This window comes from Pseudophryne corroboree, chromosome 5 (genome assembly GCF_028390025.1).
Source record: "Pseudophryne corroboree isolate aPseCor3 chromosome 5, aPseCor3.hap2, whole genome shotgun sequence".
Lineage (NCBI taxonomy): Eukaryota > Metazoa > Chordata > Amphibia > Anura > Myobatrachidae > Pseudophryne > Pseudophryne corroboree.
Window position 1 is genome coordinate 521042104 of NC_086448.1, and position 17640 is coordinate 521059743.

The 17640-nt window shown below is 44.3% G+C and overlaps 1 protein-coding gene across 2 annotated transcripts in view; it reads left to right on the forward strand.

Moving 5' to 3' along the window:
* SNRNP48 (small nuclear ribonucleoprotein U11/U12 subunit 48) overlaps positions 1–16370 on the forward strand; it is a 60077-nt gene extending 43707 nt beyond the window's left edge. For both annotated transcript variants that reach the window (XM_063923112.1, XM_063923115.1), the window contains exons 5-9: positions 9619–9801; positions 11029–11150; positions 15343–15449; positions 15759–15914; positions 16258–16370. In XM_063923112.1, the coding sequence (XP_063779182.1) occupies positions 9619–9801; positions 11029–11150; positions 15343–15449; positions 15759–15914; positions 16258–16300 (611 nt within the window). In that variant the 3' untranslated portion in view covers positions 16301–16370. The remainder of the gene's footprint in view (positions 1–9618; positions 9802–11028; positions 11151–15342; positions 15450–15758; positions 15915–16257) is intronic.
* The last annotated feature ends 1270 nt before the right edge of the window (positions 16371–17640 follow it).

Here is a 17640-nt window from a genome sequence, read left to right on the forward strand (position 1 = left end):
CATGGGATATAATATAATTCTACAAGTGCATTGTAGCATTATATTACAGGCACTTGTAGCATTATATTACAGTCCACGCACTTGTAGTATTATATTATAGTCAAGGCAGTGGGCATTGTTTTGGAGCAAATACCTTACAGCAGGTTTGCCCCACTGGCTGGTACCTGAGGACTGGAAGGAGCCGACAGCGCATGGCGGGTACAGGTCCTAAGGGTACAGGAGAAGACAGCTGCTGCGGATGGCGTGATGTCTTCACATTACGTTGCGGGCACCAGGTTCCCTTTGGTTATTAGGCAGGGGAGGATCAGCGCCGGCGGCTAAGAGTGAGAGTGTGAGTAGTACACTTTCACTGCACAGCGTACACGGCGTGGTGTCAGTGGGGAGCACAGCACCACGCCGGAGATCGGTAGCAGAGATCCCCAGCGGCGGCGGGCTGCATCTGTAAAGTTCCTCCTCCTGCTCGGCTCCTCCGTGTGAGCAGAACAGCAGCAGCAGGTGACAGGAGAGGAGAGCAGGGGCAGGGGCAAACGCAGGATTTAGTGAGGGGGGTTTCCATGTGTGGGTGTGTGTATGTATGTGTGTATGTATGTATGTGTGCACGTACATGTGTGTGTGTGTGTGTGTGTGTGTGTGTGTGTGTGTGTGTGTGTATATATATATATATATATATATCTAATCCACTCACTGAAGATGTTGCTTAATACCAAGGTGCCCTCCATATATGTAATAGGTGGCATGCCCCCCCCCCCCCCATCCCCCATATGCAGTAGAACCAGGCGGTACTCAGCGGTCTCTGTGAGTAAATCAATGTATTACAGTACAAAAGGCATAGTGTACCGACGTTTCAACGCCACATAAAGCGTTTTTTTTTCCTTCAAGCCTACAGTAAAGCACCTTGAAAAAAACGCCCATTGAAACATCGGTACACTATGCCTTTTGTAATACATTGATTTACTCACAAAGGCTACTAAGTGCCACCTGGTTTCCACTGCATGGAGGGGTGCATGCCAGTCTCCACCCAGGGAACTACTGCACCAGGGACATGCAGTATTGCACCATATAATACACACAGAGTAACACACAAACACATATACACAAACACACACCCAAACATACATACACAATCACATACATACACACATACATAAATTACTACAAATACAAACATACATACAGTTACAGTATGTAATTACCCTTCCACCAGGCGCTAGCAGCACTGTAAGGACGGAGGGAACTTGAGCAGCCAGCAGCTCCCCCTTCACCCCTCCGGACTGTTTATAGTAGAGAGCTATGGTAGCTCTCTGCTGCCGCTGCAGTGCAGCGGCTCCGCGGTCGCGATCGCGAACGCGATCGCGGCTTTTACCTGAGATGGAGACAGCTGTGTCTCCATCTCAAGAACAGGAGATTCAACTCATCAGGGGGGCGTGCGCCACTGAGGGGGACATGTCGGGTGCCGGCGGCGGATGCGCACAGCGGCGGGGGACATGTCGGGGGCGGGTGCGCACAGCAGCATGGACAATACAAAACATCTATTAAAAATGACAGGGGGGGCACGTGCCTTGGTGCCCCCCCCCCTAAATCCGCCACTGTATCATATCAACAACACTACAATTTGTAGTCTTTAGCCTGTGCAAAGCCGTGATGTTAGGAGATACTTATTTTAATAATAAGGTTATTTAATATTGTGCAACTAATCAGGTTTTGACTTAAGTGTTAGCAGCAATATTTATTAAGTTCTATTTATTGGAGCATCAAAGTGATAGTGTGGCTATCCAAAATACACTTCCTTTAGATAATCCCCATGATAATTATATGCTAATCTCGACCACTAGATGGAACCACTTTACTACAAATGTTGACCAAGCTGTTAGTTGGCAGATTTGTAGGCATTTACAAATGGCATTTATTTCCTTCATTTTTAAAACACTGTTTATTTCCATTATTCATAATTCCTTGCCTGTCAATAGAAGTCCTGCCCAAGTGGCAGTGTTTTGTTGCGTATTCTGTGTGTTCAGTAAAGCAATATCTGTTTGGTTCTTTGTTTCCACAGCAGGGGTGAGTATAGACCGGCAATAGCATCTTGACATTTCACAGAATGGAACCACTGTGCTTATGTACAGTATCCTTTTACAAGTTATATCCTTTAAAAAACAAAAGCAAGTTTATATTAAATAGCAAACATTGAGTCAAGTTGAGGATGCAGTCAACGCTGAGATTTTGTTTTTGGGCATATTTATGTGCATTGGCGATAAAAAAAATATATAATCCAACCATTTTACTCTTTCCCCTCCCCCCCACTTTATTTACCTACATTGTGGAGACAAAATGGATTTATAATAGCCGTGTTAATCTTTGGTCAATACCCTGTAATGTCAAATGAAAATTAGTCTCTGGTGGTACCTGCTTTGTACATATGGGCACCCACTTGTCACCTATTCTCATTGGCAGTATTTAGTGATCTCTGTCAAATTGCATGAAGCCTGTTGCAGAACTGCCAATTTCAATGCATTCTGTAGGTTTAGACTAGTCCAGAGGTTCCTCAAGGCAGCCTAACAGTGCCTTTAAGGAACAAGTTTGGGAACCACTGGACTAGCCATTTCTGAGCATGTATGCCGTTCTTTCTTGTAGCTGACACTTCAGTGTGTTTTAAGCAGAGAAGCATTCATATTTTACGTTGCCCCAGCTTCCATGTTTATGCTGACGACTGCTGCTTGAAACAAAGCTACTTATCACGTTATGGAATCTCCCTCCACTTCAACCTCCATGAGGGTTTCCTGCATGCTCTAGCTAGGTTTGGGGAAATTCTCTATTTTGCAGGTTCACAGCTTTGCTATTCTCTCTTTCTATAAATGGAATTCTCACTTATCTGGACGTGAACTAACCAACTGTGTAATCTCGGAAATTAAAAAGCTTTTGAGTTTTGTCTATTTGGTGTTGGCATAATTTAATGTTTATTAGTATTAACAATTCAGGAATCAATTTTGATTCTATTAGGTGTATTCAGTTGATGTCGGATCCTCTGAAGGACTGGATCCGACATGGGCAAAAGGTCGACATGAACAAGGTCGACATGGAAAAGGTCGACATGAGTTTTTCACTATTTTCTTTTTCTTTTTTGGAACCTTTCTATATTTAACGATCCACGTGGACTACGATTGGAACGGTAATCTGTGCCGAGCGGTAGCGGAGCGAGGCACCGTGCCTGCGAGGGGACACTGTGCACTAATTGGGGTTCCCCGTCACTCTACAAAGAAAACGACACCCAAAAAACATAAAAAGCTCATGTCGACCTTTTTCCATGTCGACCTAAGGTGTGTCGACCTTTTTGTTGTCGACCTGGAGTACCAGACCCCTTGATGTAATACAGAATTATGGCTCTGGTACATTCCTGTTATATACAAACAACAACAAAAATAAACTTCTTTTTTGTTTGTTTTTTTATGTTTAATCTTTTCAGCCATGATTTATATGAAACACCTTTTCTCTATCGTCCTAAGTGGATGCTGGGGTTCCTGAAAGGACCATGGGGAATAGCGGCTCCGCAGGAGACAGGGCACAAAAGTAAAGCTTTTACAGGTCAGGTGGTGTGTACTGGCTCCTCCCCCTATGACCCTCCTCCAGACTCCAGTTAGATTTTTGTGCCCGGCCGAGAAGGGTGCAATTCTAGGTGGCTCTCATAAAGAGCTGCTTAGAGAGTTTAGCTTAGGTTTTTTATTTTACAGTGATTCCTGCTGGCAACAGGATCACTGCAACGAGGGACAGAGGGGAGAAGAAGTGAACTCACCTGCGTGCAGGATGGATTGGCTTCTTGGCTACTGGACATGAAGCTCCAGAGGGACGATCACAGGTACAGCCTGGATGGTCACCGGAGCCACGCCGCCGGCCCCCTCACAGATGCTGAAGCAAGAAGAGGTCCAGAATCGGCGGCTGAAGACTCCTGCAGTCTTCTTAAGGTAGCGCACAGCACTGCAGCTGTGCGCCATTTTCCTCTCAGCACACTTCACACGGCAGTCACTGAGGGTGCAGGGCGCTGGGGGGGGGCGCCCTGGGAGGCAAATGTAAACCTTTAAAAAGGCTAAAAATACCTCACATATAGCCCCAGAGGCTATATGGAGATATTTACCCCTGCCTAAATGTACTAAATAGCGGGAGACGAGCCCGCCGGAAAAGGGGCGGGGCCTATCTCCTCAGCACACGGCGCCATTTTCTGTCACAGCTCCGCTGGTCAGGAAGGCTCCCAGGTCTCTCCCCTGCACTGCACTACAGAAACAGGGTATAACAGAGAGGGGGGGCAAAATAAATGGCAATATATTAATATAAAAGCAGCTATAAGGGAGCACTTAATCATAAGGCTATCCCTGTCATATATAGCGCTTTTTGGTGTGTGCTGGCAGACTCTCCCTCTGTCTCCCCAAAGGGCTAGTGAGTCCTGTCTTCGTATAGAGCATTCCCTGTGTGTCTGCTGTGTGTCGGTACGTGTGTGTCGACATGTATGAGGACGTTATTGGTGTGGAGGCGGAGCAATTGCCAAATATGAGGATGTCACCTTCTAGGGGGTCGACACCAGAATGGATGCCTTATTTGTGGAATTACGGGATAGCGTCAACTCGCTTAAGCAGTCGTTTGCCGACATGAGGCGGCCGGACACTCACTTAGTGCCTGTCCAGGCGCCTCAAACACCGTCAGGGGCTGTAAAACGCCCCTTGCCTCAGTCGGTCGACACAGACCCAGACACAGGCACTGATTCCGGTAGTGAAGGTGACGAATCAACCGTATTTTCCAAAAGGGCCACACGTTATATGATTTTGGCAATAAAGGAGATGTTACATTTAGCTGATACTACAGGTACCACTAAACAGGGTATTATGTGGGGTGTGAAAAAACTACCAGTAGTTTTTACCAAATCAGAAGAATTAAATGACGTGTGTGATGAAGCGTGGGGTGCCCCGATAAAAAACTGCTAATTTCAAAGAAGTTATTGGCTTTATACCCTTTCCCGCTAGAGGTTAGGGAGCGCTGGGAAACACCTCCTAGGGTGGACAAAGCGCTAACACGCTTATCAAAACAAGTGGCGTTACCCTCTCCTGAGACGGCCGCACTTAAAGATCCATCAGATAGGAGGATGGAAAATATCCAAAAAGGTATATACACACATGCAGGTGTTATACTACGACCAGCTATTGCGACTGCCTGGATGTGCAGTGCTGGGGTAGTTTGGTCAGAGTCCCTGATCGAAAATATTGATACCCTGGACAGGGACAATATTTTACTGTCGTTAGAACAAATAAAGGATGCATTTCTTGATATGCGTGATGCACAGAGAGATATCTGCACACTGGCATCACGGGTAAGTGCTATGTCCATTTCGGCCAGAAGAGCTTTATGGACACGACAGTGGACAGGCGATGCGTAGAGGAGTTATTTGGGGTCGGTCTATCGGATTTGGTGGCCACGGCTACGGCCGGGAAATCCACCTTTCTACCTCAAGTCACTCCCCAACAGAAAAAGGCACCGACCTTTCAACCGCAGCCTTTTCGTTCCTTTAAAAATAAGAGAGCAAAGGGCTATTCATATCTGCCACGAGGCAGAGGACGAGGGAAGAGACAGCAACAGGCAGCTCCTTCCCAGGAACAGAAGCCCTCCCCGGCTTCTACAAAAGCCTCAGCATGACGCTGGGGCTTCGCAAGCGGACTCGGGGGCGGTAGGCGGTCGTCTCAAGAATTACAGCGCGCAGTGGGCTCACTCGCAGGTAAATCCCTGGATCCTGCAGATAATATCTCAGGGGTACAGGTTGAAATTAGAGACAGAGCCACCTCGCCGTTTCCTGAAGTCTGCTTTACCAACGTTCCCCTCAGAAAGGGAGACGGTTTTGGAAGCCATTCACAAGCTGTATTCTCAGCAGGTGATAGTCAAGGTACCTCTTCTACAACAAGGGAAGGGGTATTATTCCACTCTTTTTGTGGTACCGAAGCCGGATGGCTCGGTAAGGCCTATTCTAAATCTGAAGTCCTTGAACCTGTACATAAAGAAGTTCAAGTTCAAGATGGAGTCACTCAGAGCAGTGATAAGCGAACCTGGAAGAAGAAGGGGACTTTATGGTATCCTTGGACATCAAGGATGCGTATCTCCACGTTCCAATTACCCCTCACACCAGGGGTACCTCAGGTTCGTTGTACAAAACTGTCACTATCAGTTTCAGACGCTGCCGTTTGGTTTGTCCACGGCACCTCGGGTCTTTACAAAGGTAATGGCCGAGATAATATTTCTTCTTCGAAGAAAAGGCGTATTAATTATCCCATACTTGGACGATCTCCTAATAAGGGCAAGGTCCAGAGAACAGCTAGAGATGGGTTTAGCACTATCTCAAGAGGTGCTAAAGCAGCACGGATGGATTCTGAATATTCCAAAATCCCAATTAATGCCGACAACTCGTCTGCTGTTCCTGGGGATGATTCTGGACACAGTTCAGAAAAGGTTTTTCTTCCCGAAGAAAAAGCCAAGGAGTTATCTGACCTGGTCAGGAACCTCCTAAAACCAGGAAAGGTGTCTGTACATCAATGCACAAGAGTCCTGGGAAAAAATGGTAGCTTCTTACGAAGCAATCCCTTTCGGCAGATTCCATGCAAAGGGATCTGTTGGACAAATGGTCAGGGTCGCATCTTCAGATGCACCTGCGGATAACCCTGTCGCCGAGGACAAGGGTATCCTTTCTGTGGTGGTTGCAGGAGGCTCATCTATTGGAGGGCCGCAGATTCGGCATGCAGGATTGGATCCTGGTGACCACGGGTGCCAGCCAGAGAGGCTGGGGAGCAGTCACACAGGGAAGAAATTTCCAGGGAGTGTGGTCGAGCCTGAAAAAGTCTCTTCACATAAGCATTCTGGAACTAAGAGCAATCTACAATGCTCTAAGCCAGGCGGAACCTCTGCTTCAAGGAAGACCGGTGTTGATCCAGTCGGACAACATCACGGCAGTCGCCCATGTAAACAGACAGGGCGGCACAAGAAGCAGGAGGGCAATGGCAGAAGCTGCCAGGATCCTTCGCTGGGCGGAGAATCACGTGATAGCACTGTCAGCAGTATTCATCCCGGGCGTGGACAACTGGGAAGCAGACTTCCTCAGCAGACACGACCTTCACCCGGGAGAGTGGAGACTTCATCCAGAAGTTTTCCACATGCTATTAAACCGTTGGGTAAAACCAATGGTGGACATGATGGCGTCTCGCCTCAACAAAACACTGGACAGGTATTGCGCCAGGTCAAGAGATCCGCAGGCAATAGCTGTGGACGCGCTGGTAACACCTTGGGTGTACCAGTCGGTATATGTGTTTCCTCCTCTGCCTCTCATACCAAAGGTATTGAGGATTATACGGCAAAGTGGAGTAAGACTAGTGGCTCCGGATTGGCCAAGAAGGACTTGGTACCCGGAACTTCAAGAGATGGTCACGGACGATCCGTGGCCTCTACTTCTGAGAAGGGACCTGCTTCAGCAGGGTACTTGTCTTTTTCAAGACTTACCGCGGCTGCGTTTGACGGCATGGCGTTTGAATGCCAGATCCTAAAAGGAAAAGGCATTCCAGAAGAAGTCATTCCTACCTTGATAAAGGCAAGGAAGGAAGTCACCGCGAAGCTTTATCGCCGTATTTGGCGAAAATATGTTGCGTGGTGCGAGCAGCGGAGTGCTCCGATGGAGGAATTTCAACTGGGTCGTTTTCCTACATTTCCTGCAATCAGGATTGTCTATGGGTCTCAAATTGGGATCTATTAAGGTTCAAATTTCGGCCCTATCAATATTCTTCCAAAAAGAATTGGCCTCAGTCCCTGAGGTCCAGATTTTTATCACAGGAGTACTGCATATACAGCCTCCTGTGGTGCCTAAGGTGGCACCGTGGGATCTAAATGTAGTTTTAGATTTCCTCAAATCAAATTGGTTTGAACCACTAAAGAAGGTGGATTTGAAATATCTCACATGGAAAGTGACTATGTTACTGGCCCTGGCTTCGGCCGGGAGAGTATCTGAACTGGCGGCTTTGTTTTATAAAAGCCCTTATTTAATTTTCCATTCGACATAGGGCAGAGCTGCGGACGCGTCCGCATTTTCTCCCTAAGGTGGTATCAGCGTTTCACCTGAACCAGCCTATTGTAGTGCCTGCGGCTACAGACGACTTGAAGGACTCCAAGTTGTTGGACGTTGTCAGAGCCTTAAAAAATATACATTTAAAGGACGGCTGGAGTCAGAAAATCTGACTCGCTGTTTATACTGTATGCACCCAACAAGTTGGGTGCACCTGCTTCTAAGCAGTCGATTGCTCGTTGGATTTGTAACAAAATTCAACTTGTACATTCTGTGGCAGGCCTGCCACAGCCTAAATCTGTTAAGGCCCATTCCGCAAGGAAGGTGGGCTCATCTTGGGCGGCTGCCCGAGGGGTCTCGGCATTACTACTCTGCCGAGCAGCTACGTGGTCAGGGGAGAACACGTTTGTAAATTTTTACAAATTTGATACCCTGGCAAAGGAGGACCTGGAGTTCTCTCATTCGGTGCTGCAGAGTCATCCGCACTCTCCCGCCCGTTTGGGAGCTTTGGTATAATCCCCATGGTCCTTTCAGGAACCCCAGCATCCACTTAGGACGATAGAGAAAATAAGAATTTACTTACCGATAATTCTATTTCTCGGAGTCCGTAGTGGATGCTGGGCGCCCATCCCAAGTGCGGATTATCTGCAATACTTGTACATAGTTATTGTTAACTAATTCGGGTTATTGTTTAGGAAGCCATCTTTCAGAGGCTCCTCTGTTATCATACTGTTAACTGGGTTGAGATCACAAGTTGTACGGTGTGATTGGTGTGGCTGGTATGAGTCTTACCCGGGATTCAAAATCCTCCCTTATTGTGTACGCTCGTCCGGGCACAGTACCTAACTGGAGTCTGGAGGAGGGTCATAGGGGGAGGAGCCAGTACACACCACCTGACCTGTAAAAGCTTTACTTTTGTGCCCTGTCTCCTGCGGAGCCGCTATTCCCCATGGTCCTTTCAGGAACCCCAGCATCCACTACGGACTCCGAGAAATAGAATTATCGGTAAGTAAATTCTTATTTTTTATATTTAGTTTTTTTTTTTAATCTAAACTGGAAGAGATAAAATTGTAAGAGAGTGCTAACCAATCAGGTACTAACTGATTTTCAAACACAACCTGTAAAATGTAAAGTAGAAGCTGATTGGCTAGCAGTTTATCTCTCTCTGAGCTTTTATAAATATCCTCCTCAGAGGGGCTTACAATTGGCTTCGGTAATAATGGAGCGCATTGATTTCACCCCCCTGCCTATTCATTTGAGCTCATTTTCGCCCTTTTTTGTTAGAGACATTTTTACCAATGCTTTTTCACTTTTTAAAAAAAAATTTTTTTATAGTGAAAAGGCGTTGGCAAAAAATGCCTCAAACTGCGGAAACTGCCCCTGTTTTCACCAGCGCATTTTTCGCTCCTGCTGAAATTTTTGCCTAGGCAAAAAAAGGGTCCTGTTACTGAGGGGCAGATGTATTAAGTATTTGTGTGTTTATTATATGTGACCCATAATTTCCACAATATGTGCATCAGTATGGCTATTCTTCTCATATGCTCCAGGTGAATACTCTTCCTCACCTGTTGAAGTTCCTCTTACCCACAAGCGTGCCATCTGTGACCTGACATCTGCCGATCGCCTGGCCATTTATGACTATGTCCTACAGGAAACAAAGAAGCTGAGATCTATAGCCGAGAAAAATGAATCTGATCTGTTTGAGGATTTAACTTCAAAGATCAACCAAGGTTTGTTGGGATCTTTTTGAATAGAACTGGGATATTTATGATACTAGTAAATGGTCCTAGCATCTGGCAAGTCACCTCAGTCATCCCCACCCATTTGTCCCATTATACTTTCCTCCTTGTTTCCGGTCATAATCTCTGGGTGCTCTGTCTAGCTATTGCAGCTGTGCTACATACACATCACGGCATTCAGTGGGAGCCATGGAGTGTGCTGTTCACATTAGGTGCAGAGGAGGATTTACAACAAGGCAACTGCTTAGGGCCCTGTTGGTCTCAGGGGGCCCTGCTAGTCCCAGGTGGGACCAGCAGGGCCCCCTGCAGACCACGAGCTTCACCAAAAGACCACGAGCTTCACCAAAATTTTCTGAGAGCTGGGCTGTCTGAACACTCCCAACAGGCTGTCAGTGATTAGACAGCTGTTGGGTGCCGGCTCCAGCGCATGCCTGTGTCGCCAGTCCTGCAGTACCCTGCGTGTGACCAGTCATGACACACGTGTGTATGACGTCAGATGCTTGGAGAGAGGAGCTGGGATGTGCACAGAAAAAATCATGAGTTCTGTACTTTATTACAGTATTTATATTTACATTTTATATACCATCCACCACCTACTTCAAATTCCAATCAGGTGGGAGTCGGGGATGATTTGAGGGGGGTGGGGGTAGACAATGAGGATTGTTTGAGGAAGGGGGTCCCCGAATCGGTGTCTTGCTTAGGGCACCATGAGGTCTAAATCCGCCTCTGATTAGGTGTGTTTTGTGCAAGCAGGACACAGCTGCAATAACATAAATTCTATCAGCGGTCAGTTTTATTATGTAGATTAATCTAAATGCAATATGTGTTTGTTTTAGATATTAAGCTGCTTTAATGTTATAGAAGTAGTTTCCTAATAATACAGTTACATTAGGAGTCCTATCTACTGTAGTGCTCCTGTTAATGATTTACTGGGAAGTAAGGGTGTATGTCTATTGTGGGTGGCTAGGCAGATTGAGTTGTGATTTGGTGTAATAAAGTCATCTTATAAAGTTTGATGTGTCAGAAATTATAATGAAGTCTGAATGCTTACTTGCCTACACTTCAGCAGTCTCAAGTGGCAAAAGTAAAGCCTGTCCCGGGAAACCCAGGATGATCAGCCCCTTATGGTATATCTTGTATTCAAATGTTTACTTAAATATCCGAAGTATTTATTACAAACACTTCATAGATAACCTGAAGTATGTGTTTCTTTTAAAGATGATGAGCAGAAGTGTCCAAAGTCCCACCTTGAAATCATGGCAGAAATGAGGGACTACAAAAGGAGACGCCAGTCATATAGGGCAAAGAATGTTCACATAACCAAGAAGTCTTATACAGAGGTAGTACTAAGTCACTTTTCTGTTTTTCTCTTTTTCAGAGTAATAATTAGCTGGTAAGTAGGAATCACCTCACCAGTCCAGAAAAAAAATAATTTCCAATTGATAAATCATCGAGACATTTTCTATTGCTTTTATGGGTGAAGAGAAATAAAAAGGTTCCATTAAATAACATTTATTTATTTATTTATTTATTTATATATATATATATATATATATATATATATATATATATATATATATATATATATATATATATATATATATATATAATATTTATTTATTTATTAGTGTAGAATAAGCAGCGGCACTCATCAGACTTGGTTCACGGTGAGGAAAAATCCATTTTAATGGTACCGTAGAGCCGACATGTTTCGGGGTTGTACCCCGTCCTCAGGGCCAGACAGAACTGACACTTCTGTCTGGCCCTGAGGACGGGGTACAACCCCGAAACATGACGGCTGTACGGCACCATTAAATTGATTTTTCTTCACCTTGAACCAAGTCTGATGAGTGCCGCCGCTTATTCTACACACATGATTTGTGACTAATCATCACCTGGATGACACCACAGCAATTTGAGGGGTTATAGGAGTGCTGGGCCTGCATTGGAGATATATAGATAGATAGCTATCTATCTTACTCATTAATCAAAAGGTCGCTATACCTGAAATATTTCTGGGATTACCTTATATTTTAGTATTTTATAATTGATGTTGACATAGCCTTACATTACATACCCCAGAAAATAACCATGTATCGGGTGCATTCTAATACATGGTTATTTTATGGGGTATGTAATGTGAGGATATGTCAACATCAATTATAAAATATAAGGTAATCCCTGAAATATTTCAGGTATAGCGGCCCTTTTGATTACTGTTTAAGTAACATTGTTCTATTAGAACCTTTACTGGTTGTTGTTGTCATAAAGCGGAGCAGCTTAAAAATAACTTGCATGAAATTTTTGCATATAAAGTTTGTAAAGTAGAGCACATTGGGACAACCCCCATTTTCTGTTCACAAATTATATATCTTTCTATAATTTTACATGGTGCATTGAGTATAGTAGAACAAAGGGGGTAATTCCAAGTTGATCTCAGCAGGAATTTTGTTAGCAGTTGGGCAAAACCATGTGCACTGCAGGGAAGGCAGATATAACATGTGCAGAAAGAGTTAATTTGGGTGGGTTATTTTGTTTCTGTGCAGGGTAAATGCTGGCTGCTTTATTTTTACACTGCAAATTAGATTGCAGATTGAACACACCCCACCCAAATCTAACTCTCTCTGCACATGTTAAATCTGCCTCCCCTGCAGTGCACATGGTTTTGCCCAACTGCTAACAAAGGGGCAGATGTATGATGGGGCGCTATGTGCATTCAGCAAATAGCGCACGCTAACTGCTGCTGGTACCGCATCATCACGATGTATGATGCGGCACTTTAACGAATTTACATTGTGCATGGTCCCGCTTCGTCCTGAGCGCTGTGCCTATACCTTTTTGCTGCCTCCCTGATGTATTAACGGCGGGACTGTCACTCACCGCTCGTTAAGTCCCCTCCATCGCTTCGCCAGGTCAGGGCTGGCGCTACAGCACTGCAGGTACTAAAAAGTGGGTGGTTTTTTTTTTTTTAGGTAATTTAAAAATAAAAACTTTATTGTTCGTGGACAATAGTCCCGCCCACGCCTCCTCCTCTATGATCTTCCTAACACATCCGGCGCCGGCGAGCGCATGCGCCTCCGGCCGCCAGCGGCACGAGCCGGGCGAAGGGCAAAAGGGCGCATGCGCAGAGAGCCAGCAGCAGCGATACCAGCCCAGCCGATGTGGAAGGTGCGCTATCGCTGAACAGGTAAGATAACGCACTCCCACATCGGCAGGGGCCTGAATAATACATTGTGGCGGCGGGTGCGGGCGTATCACCACGATAATGTGGTGATACGCCCCCAGGCACATAACGTCCGTTAGGACGTTTTTCATACATCACCCCCAAAATTCCTGCTGCGATCAACTTGGAATTACTCCCAATGTCCTCACAATATAGAAAACCTTTGTGGCTCTTTTATGATGTTCAATAGAAATAAAACATTTTTTTTGTCCATTTACATTGAGAATAAGCATGCTTGCTTACTTCCCCCTGTACATTCTGCAAAAGTCCAAAAATAGAGAAAATAAGTGTAAAACCTTAAAACAAGCCTGTCGTGTAGAAATGAACTATGTTCATATGTTTTTGCCATAGAGCAGTATAATGTTTTGCAGTTTGCCAAAGATCTGTATGATGTTTTTCAAAAACCATGTATTACTATTTGATGGGGTGTTAATAATAAAAATAATAATTTTATTTATATAAGGATTTTCCCCAGCAGGACTCTGTCACTTTACAGATATATTAAAAAATAAAAAACCATAACACAATTTACAAAGGAGCTTGTATTACAGCAGGTAGAAACCCACACAGCAAAGCCTAGAGAACACAGTACGCATACTGTCAGGTTGGTGCAGTCACTTTGGAAAATAAATTTCCATGGGTTGTATATCCCACCCATAAAAGGTACCAGGTGAGTCAGCCGTCTTGGGTGCACTACGTAGGTTTACTCCGGGTGGAATAGGTCGCACCTAGAGTAGATTACACAAAATGGGTGGTTGCAGTGTCCTAATGCTCATAGTAGGGTCCTAACAGAAGTCAGGTCCATGTGTTTTTCATCCCATCCATGAGCGTACCAGATGAGGCAGCCATGTGGGAACTAAGCCATGCAAGGACCTAAGTCACATAGTCAACATAGTCAACTGACGTGTAATATGATATACTCTATAAGAATAAATTAATATGTAGTACATCCTGCCTATGGAGGTACCATATGATGCAGCACAGAGGTGTAATGGTTAGCATTACTTCCTCACAGCACTGAGGTCATGGGTTCAATTCGTACTATAGCCCTAACTGTGTGGAGTTTGTATATTCTCCCCATGCTTGCGTGGGTTTCCTCCGGGTACTCCGGTTTCTTCCCACAATCTAAAAATATACTGGTAGGTTAATTGGCTCCCTACAAATTAACCTTAGCATGAATGTGTATGTGTGTACGTGTGGTAGGGACTATAGTTTGTAAGCCCCACTGGTGCAGGGACTGATGTGAATGGTCAAAATACTCCTCTGTAAAGCGCTGCAGAATATGTGCACTATATAAATAACTGGTAATAATAAATAATAAATGAGGCAGCCATCTGAGTCACACTGCGTAGGTTGCTGCAGGCAGGGTGTGCAGAAAGTAGAGGTATCGCATACAGTGGGGCTTCTGGAAGAAAATAAAAGAGAAAAGCAGGACACAGCGGCATAAAAGGCAGTATTAAAACAGTGGTGAGGTCTATATAAAAGTAATGGAATTGGATTTCACATGTTTTAGGGAGCAGTAGATAATATTCGCATTAGTAAGGGAGCAAGGTGGTCCAGTCTCATGGTTGGAGGATGCAGTCAGGAGGGGATCCAGAGTAAGTAATTTGATGAAAATAGTCCTTGGGAGCAGAGTTGGCTGATTGTTCTCCTTCTGGTAATAAATAGATTCTATTTCTGTCCTGTTTTAACTCCAGCTTCGCTGTGAAAATTCCAATAGCGCGTTAAACTAAACACTTTGATTGTGAGCAGCCTGACTAACTATAAGTATAGCTGCAACCAGGTGTTTACATTAATTCCACCCCACTCATAAAATCTTTCCTCCCACAGCAGAAGGGCATCAAATAAACTAGTGGTGAGAGGACAGTCTAACACTAACTTACAGCAATTTCCTGCCTTAAGTCAGAAATTAATACTACTTATATGAAATACTGTGTAGTCCATTACCTATCCGTTTCAAAGCTGGGCTATAGAAATACAAGGCATCAGTATCTGTTGGGTGCTGTAGTCAATTACCTGTGGATGATTACCTCTTGGAATCTGAGCAGCCTTGGCTTAAGCAGCCTGACAGACACTATGGGCGGTATTCAGATTATATGTCACGCCCAATCTCCTTTCTAAAGTGATCCCTGTTATCGCGCAAATCGCGCCCATAGTTTTCAGGTTTAGCTGCCCTTACTACTCTGGGAAAAGCGAGCTGAAATGATTATACCACGTCCTTCAGCAGAAACAGAATGGGTGTAGAAGGGGGTGAAAAGAATTGAATACTGCGCTCTGTGTTAGTTCATCTCTACTGTTCTTTATTACAGATAATACGGGATGTCATTAATTTGCATATGAATGAGCTAAGCAGCAAATGGCAGGAAGAAATGCATGACGAAGCCAACTCCACTATTTCATCATCCTCTGTGAAAAGGTAATTGCAGCAACGGTCTATATAAAATGTGGTTGTAAGATTATATAAATACTTGGCTGAAAAATACTGTATTGTAGCAACGTACTCTGCCTCCACAGTAGCATCCAACACCCTGTTCATCTTCACACAATTAACATGCGTTTGCTCTGTAGATACAGTATACTGGATCGAGTAAAGGAAGCCATTTATTTTTGAACTGTAATAAACTGTATAGTATGGGCACCATATAGTCCACTGGATTCATACTCCTCTTTCATAGGCAAACCTGAAATAATTGTTGCCACCTAATTATCTATCTGTCTCCTTTAGAAGGGATCAGCAGCGCTCTCCGTCTGTGGAATCCAGACAGTCTGCTGGAAGTCACAGGGACCAACATCGATCTGGGCGCAGGAGAGAGCGCAGCAGGAGTCCTCACAGACATCGCAGTAGGGATAGAGACAAAGATTCTAGGCGCAAAAAAGACAAGTAAGATTTATTTTTCCGGCCTGCCCAAACCACATCTATTATTTAATGTAGAGTTCATTAAATTAGAATACAGTGCTGGCAAGTACATTTTATGTTGGTTTATATTGTATTCTCGTTCTGTATTCTGTAATTTGTACTACCAGCTGTCTTCCAACCTCTGCATCCTGCAGGTACATGTTAAGTGTGTTGGGCTTGTATGTCATGCTCCCTGAAGGAGTTTGGTTTGTTTCTTTTCTTGGTTTTTATGTTGTGGGAAAATGACCATAAAACTGAACTTTTGCTTGCAGCCACTTCTCTTGGAAATCTGGTCCAATTGAATACTAAGTGTATGTTTTCATTTTAGGAATGAAGATAGACACCACAAGCGAAGAAAGGACAATGACTAGCTACTGTTACGGACTGTGAACCTTGCAAATACATTTTACATTAAAGACTTAACTGGCATTTTTATTTTTATTTTTTGTCCTTTTTTTTTTTTTTTTTTTTAATGCACTTGAATGTAGTCCTGGTATAAAACAAAATGCATTTAAAAAGAAAGTGTAGTCAAAGCAGACTTCATAACAATTCAAAAGTTAAAATTATAAACTTGGCAATTCAGGGTTTATTTTTTCAAAACCATATTCAATAGGTTATGAGACTACAATCACAAGTTACTGTGAGAGATTTCTTGGGATGTATGCAGAAATGAGAACTTATCTGCTGTCAGATATTCTTATTCAGCCTTCTAAATTCCGAACCAACAGTAGGATGTAATGGAGTCTGAGATTGCCGGAATCTTTGACATTTTTGTAAAGGGGTAAACACTTACAGGCCAAAACCATGGATCATGTCCATCTGGACCAGCCAACCAAGTGTTTTACTAGTTACCCAGCACAAAGTACTAAGAAGTTTAGGTGGAAACCAATATCCTGCAATTATTTGTCAAACATTAGCACATTTGAAATACAGTACTGTGCAAAAGTTTTAGGCAGGTGTGGGGAAAAATAGGATTTTAATTACCTACCGGTAAATCCTTTTCTCGTATTCCGTAGAGGATACTAGGATCCACATTAGTACCATGTGGTATAGACGGGTCCACTAGGAGCCATGGGTACTTTAAGAATTTGATAGTGCGGGCTGGCTCCTCCCTCTTTGCCCCTCCTACCAGACTCAGTCTAGGAAATTGTGCCCAAGGAGACGGACATACTTTGAGAGAAGGATATAAAAGGATTGTGGTGAGATTTCGAACCAGCACACCCAAACTAGAGGAAAGCCAAGCTAACCAAACTTTAAACCAGGAACAGCAACAGCTAAACCAACAACACTTAACCAAGTAACAGTGCAGGAATAAACGAAGCACTGGGCGTGTGCCCAGTATCCTCTATGGACTACGAGAAAAGGATTTACCGGTAGGTAATTACGTCCTACAGGATACTGGGGTCCACATTAGTACCATGGGGATATACCAAAGCTCCCAAACTGGGTGGGAGAGTGCTGAGGTTCCTGCAGTACTGATTTACCAAACTGAAGGTCCTCACATGCCAAAGTATCGAACTTGTAGAACTTAGCAAACATTATTGAACCTGACCAAGTAGCTACCCAGCAGAGTTGTAAAGCCGAGACACCCCGGGTAGCCGCCCAGGAAGAACCCACCAACCTTGTAGAGTGGGCCTGTACAGATCTTGGAACCGGCAGGCCTGCCGTAGAATAAGTATGCTAGATAGTAAGCCTGATCCAGCGAGCAATA